The sequence below is a fragment of the Balaenoptera physalus genome (genome assembly GCF_965194825.1).
Source record: "Balaenoptera physalus genome assembly, chromosome: 1".
NCBI lineage: Eukaryota > Metazoa > Chordata > Mammalia > Artiodactyla > Balaenopteridae > Balaenoptera > Balaenoptera physalus.
Genome location: NC_138882.1, coordinates 188,527,224 through 188,550,879, shown reverse-complemented (window position 1 = coordinate 188,550,879; position 23,656 = coordinate 188,527,224). Strand labels below are relative to the sequence as shown.

Genomic DNA, 23,656 nt, shown 5'->3' with positions numbered 1-23,656 from the left:
TCTTTCCTTTTTTCATTTTTTCTCTTGATTCAAGCTGATTGGATTTGCTCGCCTTAATTTAATTTAATTTAATTTTTTTGTTTTTTTTTTCCTACTGGTTTTATTGAGATATAATTGACATACAGCACTGTATAAGTTTAAGGCGTACAGCATAATGATTTGACTTACATCCATCATGAAATGATGATCACAGTAAGTTTAGTGAACATCCATCATCTCATACAGATGAAACAAATTAAAGAGATAGAAAAAAATTTTTCTTGTGATGAGAACTCTTAGGATTTACTCTCTTAACTTTCATTTATAACATAGTGCAGTGTTAATTATATTTATCATGTTGTACATTACATTCCTAGTACTTATTTATCTTATAACTGGAAGTTTGTACCTTTGGACCACCTTCATCTAATTTCCCCTCTGCCCTACCCCCTACCTCTGGTAACCACAAATCTGATCTCTTTTTCTGTGAGTTAGTTTGTTTGTTTGTTTTTGAAGTATAGTTGACCTACAACACTATGTTAGTTCCTGTTACACAACATAGTGATTTGGTATTTCTATACATTTCAAACTGATCATCACACAAGTCTAGTTAATGATATGTTATCATACAAAGATATTATTGTAGTTTTTGACTGTATTTCCCACACTGTACATAGCAATCTATATATATGGATTATTGTAAATTACTGATCTCTTAAGTTCGTGCATTTTAACAACTCAACCTTTTTACCACACATCCCCCCGGTCCCCCCCCCTTCACATTTAATGTTTTGGCATCATATTTTACATCTCTTAATTTGTGTATCCCTTAATTACTTATTGAGGATATAGATGATTTTATTACTTTTATCTGTTAACCTTCCTACTTGCTTTATACGTGGCTTTACTACCTTTATTGTATATTTGGCTTTACCAATGAGATTTTTCCTTTTGTAGTTTTCATGTTTTTAGTTGTGGCCTTTTCTTTTTTACTTAGAGAAGTCTCTTTAACATTTCTTGTAAAACTGGTTTGGTGGTGCTGAACTCCTTTAGCTTTTGCTTATCTGTGAAACTTTTGATACCTCCGTCAAATCTGAATGAAAGCCTTGCCAGGTAGAGTATTATTGGTTACAGGTTTTTCCTTTTCATCATTTTAAATATATCATGCCACTCCATTCTGGAGAGTTTCTGCTGAAAAGTCAGCTGATAGCCTTATGGGAGTTCCCTTGTAGTAACTTGTTGCTTTTCCCTTGCTGCTTTTAACATTCTCTCTTTATCTTTAATTTTTGCCATTTTAATTATAATGTGTCTTGGAGTGGTCCTGTTTGGGTTGATCCTGTTTGAGACTCTCTGTGCTTCCTAGACCTGGATGTCTTTTTCCTTTCCCAGGTTAGGGAAGTTTTCATGTATTTTATCTTCAAATATGTTCTCTCCCTCTTTTCCTTGTGCAGCCCCGTCATGTCATGTTAGTATACTTGATGTTGTACCAGAGGTCTCTTAAACTGTCCTCATTTCTTTTTATTCATTTTTCTGTTCAGCTTTAGTAATTTCCACTATTCCATCTTCCAGCTCACTGATCCATTCCTCTGTATCATCTAATCTACTGTTGATTCCTTCTAGTGTATTTGTCATTTCAGTTATTGTATTCTTCATCTTTTTCTAGTTCTTCTTTATATTTTCTAACTCTTGTTAAAAACTTCTGACTTCTCACTCTGTTGATTCAGTCTTCTCCCGAGTTCTTTGAACATCTTTACAATCATTAACTTGAACTCTCTGTTGGGTAGATTGCCTGTTTCCACTTAGTTCTTCTGGGTTTTATCTTGTTCCTTTGTTTTGAACATACTTCTCTGTTGCCTCATTTTGCCTAATTTGCTGTTTTTATTTGTGTATCTGGTAGGTTGGTTATGTGTCCCGACCTTGGAGAAGTGGCCTTTTGTAGGAGACGTCCTATGCATTCCAGCAATGCACTTCCCTCTGGTCACCAGAGCTATATGCTCTAGGGGTGCCGCCTATTTGGGCTGCGTGGGTCCTTCTCTTGTGGCAGGCTGACTACTGTGGGAAGTCTGGTAGGCGTGGCTGACCCCCGGTCCGGTTGCTTTCCAGGCCCTGCCTTGTGTGGAGGCTGCCAAACATTGGTGGGTGGGGCTGGGTTCTGGAGTGGGTGGTTACAGGGCTGGGGGTCCTGGATCTGTTGTCGATCTGCTGGTGGGTAGGGCCAGTTCCTGACAGGGCTGGCTGCAGAGCCTGGAGTGTCCTAAAGCTGGTGTTGGCATGCTGGTGAGTGGGGCTGGATCCTGGGGCAGCTGGCTGAAGGGTCCAAGGTGTCTCAGAGCTGGTATCGGCCTGGTGGCAGGTGGGACTGGAGTCCAGGGCATCCCGGGGCTAGTGCCAGCTCACTGATGGACAGAGCTGGGTTCCCAGATCTCTGGCTGCAGGGCCCTGAGGGTCTTAAAGCTGGTGTTGGCCTGCTGGTGGGCAGGGTTGGGGCCCAGGGGATTCTGGGGCTGGTGCTGGCCCACTGGTGGGTGGAGCTGGGTCCCAGGGTCCCTGGGGCTAGTGCCAGTGCACTGGTGTGCAGGGCAGGGTCTTGGGCCCTCTGGTAGACAGGGCTGGGTCCCGGAGTGGCTGTGGTTTCTGCGGGTCTTAAGGCAGCAGACCTGCTGGTGGGCAGGGCCAGTCCCAGCACTAATAAGCTAGAGGGAGAATTCCAAAATGGGACTTGCCTGTACCAATGTCCTTGTGATAGAACGAGCTCCCAAAATTGGCTGCTGCCAGTGTCTGTGTCCCCAGAGTGCACTCCTGCCTCTTGTCCTCTGAGATCAGCATGTGGGTCTGACCCAGGCTCCTTTCAGATTACTGCTTCTGCCCTAGGTCCTGGAGCGGGTGAGACTTTGTGTGTGCCCTTTAAGAGTGGAGTCTCTGTTTTCCACAGCCTTCTGGCTCCCAAAAGTAAGCCCTGCTGGGCTTCAAAGCCAAACGTTCTGGGGGCTCATCTACCTGGTGCAGTAGCCTGATGGGGGGCTCAGGCCCCTTGCTCTTTGGGGAGAACCTCTGCAATTGTAATTATCCTCCCATTTGTGGGTCACCTACCCAGGGCTGTGGGTCTTAACTATCCCACATCTCTGCCCCTCCTACCTGTCTTGTTGTGATTCCTTCCTTAGTTGCAGAAGGTCTTTTCTGCTAGTCTTCCGTTTTTTCTCATCAGTAGCTGCTCTGTAAACAGTTGTAATTTTGGTGTGCCTGTGGGAGGAGGGAGCTCAGGGTCTTCCTGCTCTGCCATCTTGGCTACTTCCCTGGGTTTGCTCACCTTTAAATAAGGGTTTGCTCCCAAATCTCGTTTACTTCAGGACATGAACTGTGAAGTAGTTGTTTATCTGACCACACGCACCTGCTTCAAACTGTTGTTCCTTCTTCCTTTTTGAAAACCCCATGTTCCTTTTGATGCACATAATTAGATGTTACCAACCCTTACTCCTCTTTGTTGATGTTTTCCGGCCTTTTTGCCCTTCATTCACTGTTCCTGTAGACCCTTTCCCTCATTCTTAATGAGAAGGAGGTAGTGATTAGCTGTGTCACATGTTGCTGATAGAAGGAGTGGCTGAGAATGGCCTGTTGTGCTGTCCATGTTGCCAGTGACTCTGACATCACTAAGAATGGCCTTGGTGGAGTGGCTGAGATCTTAATGGGAGTGGGAAGAGGGAAACTGGGCACAGTACATCCAGACACTAAGATGTGCATATAACAGTGCCTGGCGTGGGGACAGTCCAAAAATCTGTTGATTAAATCTTGGGATCTGAGATTGCGCTGTCTGATTTGACACATTCAATAAAATTTTTTCTAAAATGAGTATGGTTTGAGATAATTATAATTCATCTTTTTAGGTGGTAATTCTCGGACTGCAATGGTTGCTGCTCTGAGCCCAGCAGATATCAACTATGATGAAACTTTGAGCACTCTGAGGTACTCCAGTTTGATTTCAATAGCTAAACAGAACACAGTGCTACCATAAGTCATCTTGTTACGCCATGGATTTTCATATGCTACGTGGGTAGTCGCTTGAGTAAACAATGATCCATCCCTCTCATAACAGGGGGAACATGGGGGGAAGTTATTTTTATTATAATAGAGTTTACCTGTTTATAGTTTTAGTTTCATTGAGAAAGGCAGGAACTTTTTCATAGGAAAGATATTAAATTTGCTCTAGTGAGATTTTTGGATAACTTTTAGATAATAGTAGAAATTTCTTACAATATTTATTTCTATAAAAAGAAGTGTCCCCTTCTCCTGTTTGTCATTATAGAAATGCTCACATCATAAAAAGTAACAAAGTTATGAGTACATGTAATATTTTAAAAATTACTGACAGAATGTTTACTAATAGGGTAGTTTTATATATGAATAGGTTCCATTACTTTAATCTGGAACTTTCAACTCTTGTCTCATTAAAGACATTTTTGATATAATGGAAGAAACACTATATGGTCTAATAAATTAGTTTTGAGTCCTCTCTCTGATATTTATTTCCTTTGTGATCTTGGGGAAATCACTTAAATTCATTGGAGCCTTTTTCCTCATCTTTATAAGGTACTGTAAAGCTTTCTACAAATGTATTATTACTAAGGCTCATAAAATGTGTTAATACTCAAGCTGTTTGATTTAGAAATAATGGTATGCTACTTATGAGAAGTAGAGCATTTGAGGAATGGCAAAAATGTGTTTTCTTTTTGGATCTAGATATGCAGATCGTGCAAAACAAATTAAATGCAATGCTGTTATCAATGAGGACCCCAATGCCAAACTGGTTCGTGAATTAAAGGAAGAGGTGACACGGCTGAAGGACCTTCTTCGTGCTCAGGGGTTGGGAGATATTATTGATAGTAAGTGAATTAAGAATCAACACAAAATCTATTCCTTTCCTCTCAAGGGCTCTTCAACTTAGAGTTAAAGAACTTGAGGCAGCTAGATGGTAGAGAAAGAGTTTTTTGTTTCTTCTTAACTTCTTAAAAAGCCCATTGATGGTAGTTCCCTGGTGGCTTAGTGGTTAGGATTTTGGGCTTTCACTGCCATGGCCTGGTTTAATCCCTGGTTGGGGAACAGATCCCGCAAGACCTGTGGCCAAAAAAAAAGAAAAAAAAAAAACTCATTGAAAATGATCTTAGAATTCCTTTATGTACCATGTACCAGGTTATCCGTTTGAACTCATGAAATTACTTCTTAAAACGTAATATATCATTATTTGTATTTTTATTAGATTTCTGTTTTAGATCAGCAGTGAAGTTTATTTGGAATGTTAAGTTTATTCTCACTGAGAAATTAATCACTTCATAAAACTGTTACTTAAAATTTTTGGTTTTGAGTTATGGGTTTCTCTAGATTAATGTAGTAGTAATACATATGTAAGAAACCCACCATTCCAGTCACCTTTCAGATAAGATTTACCTTTGAGTGGTTGCCCCCCTACAAAATGATTGAATGCCCCCCAACTCACTCCTTATGAACTTATGAAGGGGAAAATAACCAATTCCTGTCAAGTTCAAGAATTAGACTTCCAGAGAGTCTTACAATGTTGTCTTAAATTGAATCTTTTTTAACCTCAGTGATCTGCCTACATAATGTCTAATCAGAAGTTCTCCTAAGTGAGTTAACTAGATCATTCAGGTAGAATAGTGTATGGGTTTATTTAATAAAGCATATTTTTATTTTTTGAGTGTCAGATTAATATTATAGTGTTTGCAATTCTAATAAGATTTTCAAGGCCTCTTCTAGTTTAGTTCTCCTTACTGATTAGCACCTGAGTTTAAATGAATACATACAGTTTGTAAAATGATAATATATTATTCTAAGTGTCAATTTTTTCACCTTCCCAAATGCCAAATACTGCTCTGTTCCCTCTGTCATTGCTGAACCTGAACTTTGACCCTTTTTGTATTTTCCCTCTTGCTTACCTTCAGCTGATCCATTGATCGATGATTACTCTGGAAGTGGAGGCAAATGTGTGTATTTCATGTACTGGGTATTTCCAGCACTCTGACTTGCTAATCTGCCTCTGCTGGATCAGCCCTAAAATGAGCTTTGCATGCCAGCCATCCTAACAGGGAAATCCCAGACAGAGCATACTGTAGATTCAGAAATGTTCCTATTTTTGCCCTTTTCCATTAGCAAAGCAAGTTTTGCTGAATTTCAGTTTGTGGCTTGAATAAAGTCGAGAGGCTTAAAAACCTCTTGCTGCTTCTACTGTTCAGTTTTTCCACTTAAATGTGATTAAATTGAATCCAGAGTCATACATGATGATGATAGTGATGACAGCAGCTCACATGTTTTGAGTGTTTATAATGTGCCAGGACCTGTTCTAGGTATCTTGAATATATTATCTCTTTAGTCCTGTCAGTGACTCTGACAAAGCTCCGTTTTGCCAAGGAGGACACTGCTGCCTGGAGTGGGTAGTTTGCCACTAAATGAGATCCTGTGGTTTCTTTGTGGTCAGACTGGGTAGTGTAACGCAGAGCCCTTGTTTTTAATCATATTACGCCTTTTTTGGCCTCTTGATCCTTCAGGGCCTGATTATTTATTAGGAAAATCCTTTTAAATTAGCTGTATAATTCTGAGCCTTAGTGTATATATAATTGAAAACAATCTCTTCTAGTTGGCCAAATCTCCATGACTGAGTAGCTTTGTGAATGTCGGATTAGCACTCACCTGTGCTAATGAATTACAAATTAAATTTTAAAAAACTTGGGTGTCTAAAATGTGTGCTTGAAATGAGGACATTTTATAAAACATCACACCTCATTACCCGCTGCATATCTGTCATTATGTTGGCAAGAAAGTAATTTCTTACCCTTTCAAGATAATTCATCAAGAAATTATTAGAATAAGTGAAGAATCTTGATTTTGGGGGGTTAAGTTTTAGATTTTTATTGATTTGTTTGTTTCTACAGTAGGGCATGTAACAAGGCTTGGTAGACAGTGAGGCAATACATAGGAGAAACCAAAGGTAGCCCTGGCTGCTGAGATGAGGTTAAGCCTTGAAGGCACTATAACATCCTAATCCAGAGTGACTCTTGGACTGGAACAGCTCTGTCTGAGATTTCCAAAGCCAACTGATACTGGTATGGGAAAGACACCCTTTGTTCTTGCTTTTGTGCTCCAGGTGATGCTGCTGCCAGCTTGCCGCCTCACTCTTTTCTGAGCAGTTGTGGCATCTCCCAAAAAGCTATGCATGACTAAGTTTTAATTCTGTATCTGTGCAGGAAAGCAGCCTTGACTACTTCTAAGTTTCTGTTTCAGTCACTACCCTTAATGCCTTTTAGGGCTTGCATGTGTCAATTGGACCTTCTAAACTCCATCCATCCTATTCTTTCCCACCTTGCTGCCATCACCTGATGGCTAATTTTTTTGCTCCAGTTCCTACCCGCCTTTTAAAACTTGCTTGTTTCCCTATGTTCTATATTTGCAGATGGTGGTTTTCAAACTGTCTTGAAGCAACCGCTGGTTTTAAGGGGCTTCAAGAAATGGCTTTGATTAAATCCACATGGGTAGACCCAGAGAGAGCTAATAATGTTTTTTCTGACTCTTTGTGTTGACTCATATTATATCCTTTAAGGAAAACTTATTTAGTTTTGATATGAACTTTGAGCAATGTAGATTTTCTTACATTTAAAAATGAGCTAATTTAAAAATAGGAATGCACCAATACCTATGGATTTCCTCTGGTGCCTATTTGAGAAAGATGACTAATGAAGAAAAGTACAAACAGCAAATTAATGAATTTGTTGTTTGTGGCACTTTTTACCAAAACTAAGTTTAAAAGCAAAACTTAGAGCTCTATTAAAGACCTTAGTAAATGAAAGTATGTCCCTAAAACTTGCATTCCATACTAGGAACTCGGCTCCCCAGTGACTCATGGTCATTCGGTTAGGCAAAGTGAGAGCCTTACTTAAATTAGCAGATAATCAGCCTTAATTTTTGCTTGCTCTAATAGATGAATGTAAGCTACACCAAATTCAACAGTTTGCTAATTGTTCATCACTGTTGAGGTAGTCAGCCCTAAGTTCTTAACCAGGACTTATACAAGATCCCTGTAATTGCTACGATTACCTCTCCTTTTTTTAAAAGGCATATTTTAAAAATCCTTTTTAGCATACAAAGAACACTACTGAGCACTCAGATTTTTGTTTTAACGTAACATTTTCTTGGGAATTTTTGCTGAATGACATAACATACTGGGCCAGACTGATATGTATTGATATTGATAAATACATGATCATCTTTTTTCCCTTACTGTTACAAACTACTGGGATTTAAGAGTAGTATAAACGTAAGACGTTGCAGATTTGGAGCCATAGAAGGAATACAGGAATGTAGCATGGCTGTTTAGGGGGAGAGCCTGAGCTGTATCCTTTGAGGCTCTGGTTACCCCCTAACAGATACAATGTTAACCCACTTAGAACTTTTTAGTTTCTAAATTCAGAAGTGGTTCTTAACTTCTAAAATACCAGTATTAAAGACAGACTTGTTTTAGAACTGCCATCTAGAACAATTATAACTTGTCTTTGTATCATAACTTGTCTTGGTCTTGCTGCTTTAATGCTGTCCTTTCTTACACGGGTGTTCCTTCCTGTCTTTTTTCTTCTCCTGCTCCTTTCCCTCTTTCCTACTTTTTCTGCCTTCCCTTCTTTCTATCTCCCAGATCTGAAAGATTTTCAGAACAATAAGCATAGGTACTTGCTAGCCTCTGAGAATCAACGTCCTGGCAATTTTTCCACAGCATCCATGGGGTCCCTTACTTCATCTCCATCTTCCTGCTCACTCAATAGTCAGGTGGGCTTAACATCTGTGACCAGTATTCAGGAGAGAATCATGTCTACACCTGGAGGAGAGGAAGCCATCGAACGTCTAAAGGTAAGTAGTAACTCAGATTCAATGAAAGGTATTCTGTGTAGCTCCACAAGGCAGAGTTAGAACTAAAAATCACTGAGTTTCTGGTTCAGCATATGGAAGAACTTTCTAACTCTCAGAGGTGTCCTGAAATTGCTGCTTTGTAAGATAATTTATTTTCACCAGAATACGTGAGTCTGACGTGGCCAAGCAGGGATGGGAGGGAGAGATGCACGGGCAGATTGTAAGTTGGCCAGGCAAAGTAACTGATAAGTAGATATGTCCATCAATTCTGAGGTAGTTTATAAGTCACAGTGAAATTGTTTAGTTAGAAATTTCACTGGAAACTAATTAAACATTTGGTTTATTTTGAAGATGGAATTCTGTATAGGCCCCTGCTTCTGTTAGTAAAATGTATAATCAAAAGAAAGTTTGCACATGTGAGTAGCTGTACGAGGTTTATTCAGAGACATGTGAAATGATATTTTCTAGAAGTTCACAGAAAGCCCTGTGAGCACTGCTGTGGAAGGGCTGCCCCCTCCTGTGCTGGTGCATATGGGCTTACGGATCTTAGTGCTGGTGCACGCAGTTGAGTCCTGCGTGTGCAGGTCACCCACCATGGCACCCAGCTTGGCTTTCCCAGCCTGTTGCTGGCTCTGTCAGGTACTTTCTGTCTCTCTCCATGAATACGAACGTTAGGAGCAGCAAAACCTTCTGACTCATAGGTTCTTCCTTCCCCCTCGGTGACTACAGTGAGAGCAGACAGTTGTCACCTGTGGTGCCATCCATGAAACCACCGTGACAACAACACAAATGCCTTTTCTTTCCCTGCTTGTCACTTCCAGGATGATAGTTTTATCCGTACCTTGTGGCCTTTGCATTCAAGAGTACTGGGGTACATATACGTATATCCCCATATCCCCTCCCTTTTGCGTCTCCCTCCCACCCTCCCTATCTCACCCCTCTAGGTGGTCACAGAGCACTGAGCTGATCTCCCTGTGCTATGTGGCTGCTTCCCACTAGCTGCTTAGAACTTAAATTTAAAAAAAAAAAAAGAGTACTGGGTAGGAAAAGCAAGGAGAGCAAAGAAACTTCAAGGAGCTGGGGAGTTGCGGTCCTGCCCCGAGCGTGCAGTCCTCTCCACAGTGCGCTCAGTGTTCTCCGCCATGGCTGCTTATTCAAGGACCGTTGAGAATAGTGACACACTTTGACAGGTTAACGATGGAAAAGGTTTGCTGAACCTTTTTGCTAAAAGGGAATTTAGCTTGATAATTGCTAGAACATTCATTTTGGTTTGCAGGTGAGATTGAAAAAGATTTTATATGAAGAATGGGCTTCTGCTTCTTAATCAGCCTACCTTTTCCTTGGCATTTCACTCACTTCTAACATAAGGTGCTTCAGAAACAAAAGTAATCTGTTTCTTCCTTCAGAACTTGTTAGTGGAAAGTGGGTGAAATTCTAAAATACCTGGCAGAGGGACAGAGAGTGAGAAACCTTTTTATTAAATATTGCAAAGGAAAGGATAATTTCTGCTATTGTGAAATTGACTTTGAAATTTTACTAAAGATGTTCGTGAAGCCCTATGCAAGAAGGCTTTTATTTCTGTATTTTATCATGATAGGCAAAGTTGCTTGCTGTGTAGGGTTCTGTTCAGGCCAGTGGGGACATGCAGAGGTTCTGTGGAAAGGAAAAGTGAAATCTTTCATTTACTATTCAATATAAAATGTTATTTTTCTTTGGGGATTTTGAATCTTACTATTTGAATCTTACCTTAGTCTACAAATGAGATTACGTTCCCTTTAACACACATCTTGATGTAGGAAAAAAAATTCTTCCCAACTGCCAAGTGGAACCAACTGAAAATAATGTTGAATGTTAGGAGTCAAGATGTGGAGCAGACTTTTTAAGCATTAGGTTGCCCAGTATCTTCCAAGTAGTCTCTAGGGAATAACACTGCCATTATTCAAGGATCCCTCCCCCCAACCTCCCTACTTCCCACCAAAAACAAAACAAAACTGTATTGCTTTTATCAGAAAATAAATTTCTGTTTTAATTCTCCTTTAAGCCAACCTAAATGACATCTTCCATTTTCCCTAGCTTAAGAAATAGCTTCTTTATGGTTTTGCGTTCAATCTTGTTTTTTAATGCAGCATGGTAGTTTACTGAAGCATAAGCGCCTTAGTTCGACTCCTATTTTGTGAATGGTGAGAGTTCATGTCGGCAGACCTGCATTTTAATGCTGCAGGCAGATAACATCTTGTGTTCACAGGGCAAGGCAGTGTTTGTATGATAGAAATGCTTGAGAATTTCTCATTTTTGGACTGTTTCATTGTTGAGTGTGAAGGAGTGGCATTCCTAAGACATGACACTGTAGGAGAAAAATTGTACCTAATGGAAAACAGTAATACAAGAGGTTAATTCATTTTCCTAACATTTTATGTCCCTTTGCTTCTCTTTCCTTTTAACTTTAGAAAAATGATCAGTTGGTAGAACACTTTTACATAGGGAGTTGCTATTGCTTCATTCATTGAATAGCCTATTTCCATATGGAAGAGACCCATGTTACCCCATCATAAATATCTTGAGCTCTCCACAAACCTCTGGCAATAGAGAATAAAGTGTAATTGCTTTCAGTTTTTAGTTGCAGCTCAAACTGAGTTGAAATGTTGTCTCCTTGATTTGGATTCCGACTTAATAAGGTTTTTAAATATGTAGCTACAGTTACTATGTGGTGCCTCTGGTGTTTATTAGTCTGGCATCAGTGTCAGTACTGTGAGTGCCATTGCTTAGGCTTAGACTATAAATGTCCACAAATATCCATTACAGAAGCATGCAAGGGTAAATGCTGTGCTGGGCAGCCCGAGGGCCCCACGCTTGGAGCTCACTTATGACGCATGCTGCGTTCAGTACAGTAAAACCCATCTGATGGCTTCAAGGAATGTTCCATGTAGCAAGCGTTTAACTATTTAAATACCACAAGTTAAACTGTAATTTTTTGGGGGGGGAAATATTTCTGACTTGTTCTGTGGACTTCTCTGCCACCTTAACTGGATCATGATGAAGTAATTAAATTGTATTTAACATTATGAGCATAGTTATTAACCAGTGCTGTACAAATAGCTAGATAATACATGATGTGAGATCAAAGTGAATGACGCCTGAACCCAACATTCCTTGGAGCTTAAAAAAATGTTCCTGATGTCACTCTGTTTTTTCAGAATTTTTTAATGTACAGTACCTGCAGGAAGGAAAGACCCTTAAAGAGTGTCCTCTTGACTCCTCATTTCTGAAGCATAAATCCCAATTTCAGTTTAATCTTAAAATTAGGTTTCTAGAATGAGGTGTGGGCAGCACTGGAGACCAGCATGCCAGGCTTGCCTGCAGAGTAAGTTGATGACTCAGACTGAAAGCTGTCTTCCTGTTGGCACCTCTATTTTATTTATACTAAGTTTGTTATTCAGGCTTGAAGAAAGAATATTCCTCACTCTTTCTTAATTTATGGTGAGCTATTTTGTAGAATATTTTCTTTAAAAGCTGTTGATTCTGCCTTAATTGGAAAACAGAACACACAGGAAACCCAACTATAGACCTGGCTCAGGGAGAAGTGGGGCCTCGGGATAATCACTTAGTTTCTCTGGTCCTCAGTTTCTCTATTTCTAGAATGTTTCTGGAATAAATGGCTTTTTCCAGCACTTAAGTTTAGCTAAATGACACTCAATATTGTTTTCTCTAACCTTTCTTCAGAGTTTAAAAAAGTAACTTTCTAGGGACTTCCCTGGTGGCACAGTAGTTAAGAATCCGCCTGCCCATGCAGGGGACACGGGTTCGATCCCTGGTCCGGGAAGATCCCACATGCCGCCCAGCAACTAAGCCCGTGTGCCACAACTCTTGAGCCTGTGCTCTAGAGCCCATGAGCCACAACTACTGAGCCCATGCACCTCAGAGCCCGTGTGCCGCAACTACTGAGCCCACATGCTGCAACTACTGAAGCCCTTGCGCCTAGAGCCCGTGCTCCACAACAGGAGAAGCCACCGCAATGAGAAGCCCGTGCACCGCAACAAAGAGTAGCCCCCGCTCGCTGCAGCTAGAGAAAGCCCGCGTGCAGCAAGGAAGACCCAACACTGCCAAAAATAAATTAAAAGAATTAAAAAAAAAAAAAAAAAAAGTAACTTTCTAGACAACATAAAAGTTGCAACTTTTAAGCCCTAATGAAAAAGGAAAGTATATTGTACCTTACTCAGCTTACTCATTAACTTTTCTACAAGGAGCTCATATTCTGATTTACCCTCCAGGTGGTGAGTAAAATGAGAGAGGTCACATTAGAGTTGGCAGCAAGATGGTAAGAGGATTCCTAGACAGTAACTTTGCTTCCTTGGGGTGAGTTTACAGTTGCCCCAAAATAGAATAGCTTTACTACAGCCGGATTAACCTCTGCTCTGATACACTCTTTTTCTGAAGATAACCAACCAGGAAAAAAATATTTTAAGTATCTCATAGGTCAGTTTGTATTTCATAACTAATATCAGTGTGGCTTGTGGACCACAGTATATATAATAAGCACTAGTCTCGCTGCTGTGGTTTGGACATCCTGTTACCCTATGTCTTTGTTTTTGAAGTTGTCACTTTGAGAGTGTAAAGGTTTCTATCCAGCTGTCTTTAATTTAATTTAATTTAATTTTTTAATTGAAGTATAGTTGATCTACAGTGTTGTGCCAGTCTCTGCTGGACAGCAAAGTGACTCAGCCATACACACATAGACATTCTTTTTCTTATATTCTTTTTCCATGATGGTTTATCACAGGATATTGAATGTAGTTCCCCGTGCTATACAGTAGGACCTTGTTTATCTATCCTGTATGTAATAGTTTGCGTCTATTAATCCCAAACTCCCAGTGCTTCCCTCCCCCATCCCCCTCCAGCAGTGTTTAATAAGCCTTAAAATCTTGTAGGTTATGGTGGCAGCTTATATTGTACTTGCCCTTTTATAGTCATTTGCAGAAGCATTGAATGCTATCCTGTTTGAGTTGTTGAATAACTTTTGTGGCACGTTAGAGATAGGCTGTTGACCACTCGGCACCTGGCACACTTCCTTCCCTGGCCATATGGGTTTTTCTTGGCTGCTGGCCCTCTAACGTAGCTTGTTGGTTCCTCACTCAGCAGTGGAGTGGCATATGCACTGCATGTTATTCATTCCTATTGGAGGACTGTGTAGAGGTGCCATTCAGGGGGCTGTTTTAGTCTTTCAGCCTCTGTGTGTGCTCGGGGGTTGATGAGAGCCAGTTTAGGTGATTTTGTCTCTACCCTCCTGCCTTCCGCTGCAGGCTTGCTCTAGCTTCTCCCACTTCGTAACCAACTCATTTCTGAGTACCTGCTGTGTGGTCCCCTTTATATTCACCTTACTGACGCCCAGGCCTTTTCTAACTTTTATCAGTTTTGCTCTTTGTCTAGCTTAGCCTGTTGTTGTTGTTACTGTTCTTCTTCTCCTCCATCATCATCATCATCATCATCATCATCATCATCATCATCATCATCATCATCATTGTCATCTGACTTTCTAATTTCGTATCCAGGACTAGCATTTTCTCCTGCTTTTTGCATGTGCTTAACTCCCTTTTTGGTACCCCTCTCCCTCCATTTTTTGCCTGGTCAGTTCATTCTCAGTATGAGTATCACTCAGCCTTGACTCATCCACCCTCCAGCAGACCTGTGAGCACTTCAGTTCTAGCATTTAGCACACTGCCCTGTTGTTTTTTCCTACCATTCCCATTCACAATCCTCTAACATACTGCTCTAGCTATGCTGTTGTTCCTGGAAAGTGCCAGGCATTTCCTACCTATTCCCGCACATACCCATGCTCTTCCTTTCTGTCTGCCGGTGTAGAACCTTGTCAGTGAGCTCTGTCCCGACAGCCCCGCTGCAGGTTGCTCCCTCACCCACCCCTCCCCCTACATTCTCTCTTTTCTTTGCTTTATTTTTCTACAAAGCTCTTTTCACTGTCTGGCATACTATATACTTGACTTACTGATTAAAATGGATTGATTATCTGAGTTTCTTTACGAGAACATAAACCTCATAAGGGGCAGGAATTTTGTTTCCTGTCATATCTCTAGTTGCCTAGAACAGGGCTTGGCATGTAATGGAGTTATATATAATTACTGCATGAATGAATGATCAGTTACTTCTTTCTCTCCCTGGTATACAGTAAGCTCCTGAAATCAGGAAACACGTTTTAGTTCTTATATTTCTGGCATATAATAAACACTCAGCAAGAGATTAGGAAATTGTCACTCTAGTGGCTGCATGCCTTCACATGAGATTAATATTAAACCTTTCTATATCGGGAATTGGGTTGTGTTCAGAGGGGTATTGTATGGTAGGGGAGGAAAAATATCTTTCCTTCTACCCTTCTAGGTTCTTGGCTGGGGCCCCAGATTAACAAAAGGCAGATTAACGAGAGAAAAGCATACAAATTTATTTAGTATTTGTTTACGTGACATGGAAGACTTCATAAGGAAATGAAGGCCCAAAGAAGTGTTAAACATGAACATTTTTATGCTGGGTTTGGTGAAGAGTGAACAGTTGTGGGAATATGTGGTAGAACAAAGGGGGATGTGAGTTAAGAGTATAGGTACCTGGAGGATATTGCAGGTTCAGTTCCAGACCACTGCAGTAAAGTGAATATCACAATAAAGTGAGTCACACACGTTTTTTGGTTTCCCAGTGCATATAAAAGTTAAGTTTACACTATACTGTAGTCTGTTAAGTGTGCAATAGCGTTATGTCCAAAAAAAAACCTTAATTTAAAAATACTTTATTGCTAAAAAATGTTATCATCTGAACCTTCAGCAAATTGTAGTAGTAACATCAAAGATCACTGATCACATATCACGATAACAAATGTAATAATAATGAAAATGTTTGAAATATTGCAAGAATTACCAAAATGTGGGCTTCCCCGGTGGTGCATTGATTAAGAATCTGCCTGCCAATGCAGGGGTCAGAGGTTCGAGCCCTGGTCTGGGAAGATCCCACATGCTGCAGAGCAACGACTACTGAGCCTACGCTCTAGAGCCTGCAAGCCACAACTACTGAAGCCCGTGCGCCTAGAGCCCGTGCTCCACAACAAGAGAACCCACTGCAATGACAAACCCGCAAACCACAATGAAGAGTAGCCCCCGCTTGCCGCAACTAGAGAAAGCCCGCGCGCAGCATTGAAGACTCAATGCAGGCAAAAATAAATAAATAAAAATAAATTAAAAAAAAAAAAAAGAATTACCAAAATGTGACACAAGAGACACGAAGTGAGCAAATGCTGTTGGAAAAATGGCACTGGTAGGCTTGCTCAATGCAGGGCTGCCACAAACTTTCAATTTGTAAAAAATGCCATACCTGAGAAGTGCAATAAAGTGAAGCATAATAAAACGAGGTCTGCCTATAGTAAACTGGGGAAACTTATGAAGGCCTATCTGTTCATATTCTCCATGTTCCTTCATCTTGAAAAATAAGTATGCTCCATTCCTCCAGGTGTAGGGAGGTTACATCTCATGAGGGTCTTACGACTTGCTTCAAGAGGAGCTCAGAGAGTCCTTCCTACTTGCACCATTTCTTAAATCACTCAGCTTAAAGTATTCAATATGCCAAGATAATACCATATTTGGGGGGGAGCATGTTCTGAACGCTGTCAGTGTTGTGGTGTTGTGGTGAAATTATAGTGAAACAAAAAACAATGAAGAGGGCTTCCCTGGTGGCGCAGTGGTTAAGAATCCGCCTGCCAATGCAGGGGACACGGGTTCGTGCCCCGGTCCAGGAAGATCCCACATGCCGCAGAGCGGCTAGGCCCGTGAGCCACAACTACTGAGCCTGCATGTCGGGAGCCTGTGCTCCGCAAAGGGAGAGGCCGCAACAGTGAGAGGCCCACGCACCGCGATGAAGAGTGGCCCCCGCTTGCTGCAACTGGAGAAAGCCCTCGCACAGAAACGAAGACCCAACACAGCCATAAATAAATAAATTAATTAATTAATTAAAAAAACAAAAACAAAAACAATGAAGAGACTTCCCTGGTGGTGCAGTGGTTAAGACTCTGAGCTCCCAATGCAGGGGGCCCGGGTTCAATCTCTGGTCAGGGAACTAGATCCCACATTCATGCCACAACTAAGAGTTTGCATGCCACAACTAAGGAGGCTGTGTGCCACAACTAAGGAGCCCATCTGCCGCAACTAAGACCCAGCGCAGGGCTTCCCTGGTGGTGCAGAGGTTAAGAATCTGCCTGCCAATGCAGGAGACACAGGTTCGAGCTCTGGTCCGGGAAGATCCCATGTGCTGTGGAGCAGCTAAGCTCGTGTGCCACAACTACTGAAGCCCGTGCACCTAGAGACTGTGCTCCGCAACAAGAGGAGCCAGTGCAATGAGAAGCCTGCACACCACCGCGAGGAATGGCCCCCGCTCGGCGCAACTAGAGAAGAAGCCCGAGTGCAGCAGCGGAGACCCAGCGCAGCCAGAAAAAAAAAAAAAAAGAAAGACCCAGCGCAACCAAATAAATAAATAAATAATTTTAAGAAAAGCAACAAATATCTTCGGGGGCTTTATTCTTTTGTAGCAGTGGCTGTCAGAAACAATGCTTTGCATTTTGGGATGCTAATACTACCTTTCCTTCTACACACACACACTCTTCTCTCTCTCACACATATACATACACACACACTATTAAGCTATTTTTATTAGGGCTTAAAGAGAATTAATACATCCAGGGCTGATTTCTTTCTTTACATATTAAGAAAGGAAAAAAAAAAACCTCATCGTATTAGATTCTGCCTCATATCCTCAAAAGGGCATCATCTGCTTCTTGCTGCTGTTCCTAGACATGGCATGTTAAATTATAAGACTCTTTGGCACTTAACTGTGGACTTCCTCCTTAGGAATCGGAGAAGATCATTGCTGAATTGAATGAAACCTGGGAAGAAAAGCTGCGTAAAACAGAGGCCATCAGAATGGAGAGGTCAGGAAGTTAACTCTGGAATGTTTCTAAATTTTCTGGGGAATTTAGATTACTTTTATAGTAAGAAAAGATAAAATAGAAGTTAAAAACAAAGAACCTTTCCTCCCCAAATACAAAACAAACAAACCAACCCTGTATGGGACTTATGGCCCAATTTACACTCTGAAGTGAAATTCACATATTTTAAAGGTTCCCTAGGGAGTCGTGTTCTTAGTTACTGTACTATGTGTTGCTAGGGATCCATATAAAAATTGAAGATATTGAAGGATAGAGTTTTTAATTTGCAAAAAGACTGCCTTTGATAAAGGCCCAAATAAAAAAAAAGCTGTTCTGATTACTGACTTTCAGAGTTCTGTTTTCTAGAACCTCTTTGGTAAGAGGTTAAGTAGTTTCAGTTGCAAACTTTCAAAATCTGTATTTTATCTTAACCTCCCAATTCTCTACCCTAAAGATGAACATAACCCAAAATAATACTTCCGCTATTGGAATAAATATACATTTAAAAAATGTTAGTTCCTATCTTCTTCCTTCATGGAAGATTAGGCAGAAGTGAGTGCTAACGTATTTGTAAAGTGAATGTATGAAACAATTTTCTTCTCTATTGTAGAGATTTTAAGCTAGAATTGTTGAATCAATATGATGGTGGTCATGGGAACATGACATTTGAGAAAATCACATTTATAGATAATACTCCCTATATCAAAGTTACTTTCTGATTGCTTTCTTGGATTTTAAGGAATGGTTCTTTGAAGTGGATGTATTGCCTTAAGGGAATATTCCTTTCTTCCTTTTTTTATATTAATAGACATATTTATGAACTATTGTCTACCTCCAAAGTCAGATGTGACAAAGTTCTTATTTGGGTGAATATAGCTTTACCTAAGACAGGAACATACTTTATTTTGAATGTACAATTTCTCTTAGAAATAATTTCTCATTAATGATGGGATAAGCAGATTCTTTCACATTTGTATTACTCACTTTAAACATGGACAGTTGCTTTTGCTTTGCGTTATTTTCCAATTCAAGTTAGACTGATTTACTTGACATTTTGGTATTGTTGTTCTGATATGCTTGTTGCTTTTTCTAGAGAGGCCTTGTTGGCTGAGATGGGAGTTGCCATTCGGGAAGATGGAGGAACCCTGGGGGTTTTCTCACCTAAAAAGGTAGGAAACAATGTTGTGAAACTTAACACTTTTTGTTTGTCTTAGTCAGGGGGCACTTCATGTCTTTCAGGGCTGGCTCCTCTTCTTCCTTTTCTTTTAAATCTTGAGACTTGGCTTAATTTCTGATATTTTTGATTTCATCTTATAATACAAGGGCAACCTGTTTCTAAAATGCTTTCAGAAATGTTTACTGTTTATAAAATAAAATCCAGGGCAGTATAAATCTGTAACTTTGGGTCATGATTCAGTATGTTTCCTCATCTTCATTGTTGCTCTCTCTTAAATTCCTAGCCTAACCTAGCATACCTTGCTTCAGTTTGGCTACTCTTTCCATGTAGTTTTCCCCACAGATGCCAGCAACCCTGAATTATAATTCTTTGGAAGCAGTTTCAGCTGTTCAGGTTTGTGTAGAAAAATACTGCTTCAGTTTGCTTTTACAGTTTGTGTGATAGACAACCACTGTACTGAGTAAAGCAGTTCCTGTCCTCATCCTTCCAGCCTCCTCTGCTCCCTTCTCAGTTTTTTTGTTTTTTTTTTTTTAATGACTCCAGTAGTTACTGTCCTACTTACATAGTCATAGTTGTTAAGTAGTAGATACATTTTTAGCTAATTAAAATAGCAAGGTCTTTTCTTTCTTTTTCTTTCCCCCCCCCACTTAGATGCTTCTTGGTTATTATTAGATATTGGAAAACTATTATGAAATGATTATTTTGTGTGCTTATTTATAGGACAGTAATAGAACGTATATTGATGTACAAAGCATATATTTCTTACTAGTAATAAATAGTCCTTCATTTCATATGATTTCAGATTAGCTATTGGATACTTAAACATCTTCATGCAAGGGTCTGATAATGGTCTCTCTAGGTTAGCATAGAATGGGTATGGAGTTTTCAATTGGTACTTTCATTTTATGTGATATGAAATAGCCCTGTGGTTTATTTTAGGATTCTTCTGGTTAGGTTTTTCTTTTTTATAAATTCTGATGTGTTATTTTCAACAAAGAAAATTGCTTTAAAGACATTTTAGATATATATTTTAGACCTGGAACAATAATAACAGTATTTCATATGTTTATATTGCCAAAGGTCAATGATTTTCAGTTTAATAGTTTTTCCTTCAGTAAGACATTATTTTATTCAGATATGTTATGTATGATTGTAGAGATTTTAGCAGTTATAGGCTTGATAGAATTTAGATTGTGCCTTCGCATATATCTAAAGGTATTTTATAACATCTTTCAGTGTTAAGAACTGTGAGGAAAATTTTTATAACAGCTTGTATAATTATGGCATTTAACACAAATTATAAATAACTTGAGTAAGTATTGTGTGTTATAAGTATTATAAATAGCACAGAATTCCAAACTGAGATCCCTGTTTCCAAAGCTTTCTCTTACTTGCTTTAACTTTCTAGACTTCTTCAGGAAAGGAAGGGATACACCACTGACCACACCCAAATTCAGTTTTAGAACCTGTTTCTCATGTGTTAACTTGATTGTGGTAATCATTGCACGATGTGTATATGTATCAAATTGATACATTTTACAGTGACATTGTACTACCTAAATAAATACAGACTTTGTCATTCATATCTCAACAAAACTAGGAGAAAGTACTTCTAAGGGAAAAGGAAAAAAAAAAACCCTGTTTTTGAGGTTCCCTTTTCCTTAGGCCAGTCTCATGATGGGTTTTAAGGAATGCTGCCCACAGAGGGCTTTGACTTTCTCAAACCAGCAAAGCTGTTAACTGTAGAGACAGATGTTAGTTGGAAGGATGCAGAGGTTTTCCTAATTTCTTTTAAATCATCTTTTGCAGTCCCTTTGCTTAACCTGCTCATCTGACTCTTCTTTCATTTTTCCATATTTGCTGGCACTATCTTGAGTAGATTTTGACCCCAAGACCATGTGACTTATTTTTGGATTCCAGTGGGGTATTTTCACCAAAGAAGGTTGGTTTTTAAAAGATCTTAGAAATAGTAGAGTTAGATGAAGAGGATTTTTATAAGATGTATTACTGAATGTCAGTAATTTTAATTTCTTCTTTAAGATAAAAACTAACAAACTAAAGACAATAACTGGGACCATGGAAGAATTGATAAAAATTATAAAGGGAAATGATAGGGGATGTGGGAACATTTTTATAAAGTAAATGAAAAATTAAATATTTCTTGAGGTTGTAGTGGGCAAAAAATGATTTTTCCTCTACCTTTCTGAATTCTTGGCTGAGACCCCTGTAATAAAAGACAGATTAGCAAGAGAAAAACAAAGAAGTTTATTAACATGTATACCTCATGTATACATGGGAGATACCCAGGGAAAAATGAGTAACTCCCTGAGATGGTTTAGAATTCTGGCTTAAATACCATCCTAATAGGGAAAGGGGATGGGGAGGTAGGCCTCTCAGGGGAGCATAATCGGCTTTTAGGAAAGATGAAGGGACCCTTCAAAGAGTAGATGGGAGGAATGATAGTTTGTGACGAAGTTTGTCTGGGTGTGGTGTCAACTTCTAGTTTTCTCTCCTGGTTGTTGAGACTCCCAGGAGGGGATTTCTGACAGCTGAGTTCCTTTTGGACCATCTGTGCTTAGGCAGGAAAGGGGATTCAGAGAAAGCTGCTCTCTGCCTGTACTGTTTTTCAAGTGCCTAACAGCTCAAAATAATCAGTATGTCAAAGTGGCATGTTTAGGGGCAGCAAATTCTGCTGTCTTTCAAGATTTTTGACCAAGTGTTTACAAAAATTATGATTAATCCATCCAGAGAATCGGCCTGCTCTAATTTTCCTTTTGTGTTCTCTATGCTTTGACCTTATCAAGAATTGGATCTTGTTCTTTATCCGAGAACTCAGGTTTTTAAATAGAATGCATTAGTGTAGTTTGGGGAGGCCTGAAGAGAGTGTTTTCTGTTTACTATGGAATTGCAACTAGGAATGAAAGCAGTCCCTCTTCTAGGCACTCTGGTAATCCAGGAAGCCATCAGCCTCCTGTATGTCCCTGTCATTCTCACAGCCCTCTCAGTGGTACTTGCTCCAAATTGATCATCTGTAACCTTTTTCAGACGCCACATCTTGTTAACCTCAATGAGGACCCACTGATGTCTGAATGCCTTCTTTATTACATCAAAGATGGAATTACAAGGTACATTTGTTTCTTCTTTTGGTCACTTAGTGTTTTCTTTTCTCTTAGGATGATTGAATAGCTAAAGGGAAGTTGTTTGGTGAAAAATTTCTTTTACTAATTTGCTGTTTTTCTTGTCTGAAATAGTTATAAATTATCCTCTCTACTCTTCTCAAATTAAGTGTTTTAACCAGCTGAACCAATTAACGTGTAGTTTTTTCCTAGCAGACCGTAAGTAAAATTTTACTCCTAACATCTTATATGAATTCATTAAGGAGAGTAGTACACTCGTATCTTTTTATGATGCTCTGTGAGTTATTTGGTGTATCATTTGCCCCTTCGTTGCTTTTTCTGATGTAGGGAGGTTGACCATATATGAAAATAGAGTTTGCAGTTCAAAGCCTTTGATAAAAAAAAAGGCAGTACCTTTTTTGTATGTACCAAAGAATATTCTTTGGGAGAAAGAGGCTCATTGTTTGTAGTGCTTTTTGTGTCTGAATTTCCCTGGGAAACACTTCCCCTTGTGTTCAGGGTTGGCCAAGCAGATGCTGAGCGGCGCCAGGACATCGTGCTGAGTGGGGCTCACATTAAAGAAGAGCATTGTATCTTCCGGAGCGAGAGGAACAACAGTGGGGATGGTGAGAGTTCTTGGCTTAACTTTTCCAGCAAACTTTTCATTCTATATGATGAGAAATCCCCAAGGCTTGGTATTCCCTGTCTCTTTCAGTGATACTTTCTTGTACAATCTAATATTTGAAAATGGAGAAACTTGGGCTGCTTATAAATGCAGGCATGGACATAGCTACTTTACATGAAAAAAGCCTGGACGAAAGGAGCCCTTTTGTTACTGCCAAGAATTGAGCAGGACATAGGCAATTAGGCTTGGTCTTGAATCTTAATTATTTGATAGACTAGTAAGAAGGGAACAAATATCCTGGGTAGTGGGAGATTTGAAGAACCTCTGGTCTTAAGCCAGTAGAATTTATTTTTACCTAAAAGGGAAGAAAAAGTCCATCTTGATTTTTGCCCAGGTTATTAACAAAACAACAACAATATAATAGTACTTTTGTGTTGTATAATTTATTCCTCCCTTAATCAAAATAGTAGCTTTTGATCTTAAGTTACTGATTATTACCTATATCTCATACTTAAGATTTCTGATGGTTTTCGTTTTTATATACTGAACTGTCAGATATCACTGAAACTAACATTTCCTATCTTCTTCTGAAGTTTGTCAAATTCATTTAAATGTTTCTGAGCCACAGCCCTGGTTCTGGTACCCTAAAATGAACTCTTATATAGCTACTAAGCCACTTGGTTGGTTGCAGGAATCTATTTTAGTCACCTTGAACCCTCACCTGCTTTCCATTATTTTCTTCCAGTGGTTTGTGATGCTAACATTAGTCTGTGTTCCTCTAGTTATTGTAACCCTGGAGCCCTGTGAACGTTCAGAAACCTACGTAAATGGCAAGAGGGTGGCCCAGCCTGTTCAGCTGCGCTCAGGTGAGACTGGAAGAGGCTTGAAGT

General features: G+C 39.7%; 1 protein-coding gene across 8 annotated transcripts in view; it reads left to right on the top strand.

Moving 5' to 3' along the window:
* Nucleotides 1-23,656, top strand: part of KIF1B (kinesin family member 1B) — a 145,140-nt gene that overhangs the window by 54,529 nt on the left and 66,955 nt on the right. For 4 of the 8 annotated variants that reach the window (XM_082460850.1, XM_082460848.1, XM_082460854.1 and 1 more), the window contains exons 11-19: nt 3,861-3,939; nt 4,714-4,856; nt 5,931-5,972; nt 8,669-8,880; nt 17,772-17,851; nt 18,942-19,017; nt 22,071-22,150; nt 22,661-22,767; nt 23,549-23,632. In XM_082460850.1, coding sequence (XP_082316976.1) covers nt 3,861-3,939; nt 4,714-4,856; nt 5,931-5,972; nt 8,669-8,880; nt 17,772-17,851; nt 18,942-19,017; nt 22,071-22,150; nt 22,661-22,767; nt 23,549-23,632 — 903 coding nt within the window. The remainder of the gene's footprint in view (nt 1-3,860; nt 3,940-4,713; nt 4,857-5,930; nt 5,973-8,668; nt 8,881-17,771; nt 17,852-18,941; nt 19,018-22,070; nt 22,151-22,660; nt 22,768-23,548; nt 23,633-23,656) is intronic. The other 4 variants (XM_082460853.1, XM_082460852.1, XM_082460855.1 and 1 more) reach the window with 2 other exon arrangements.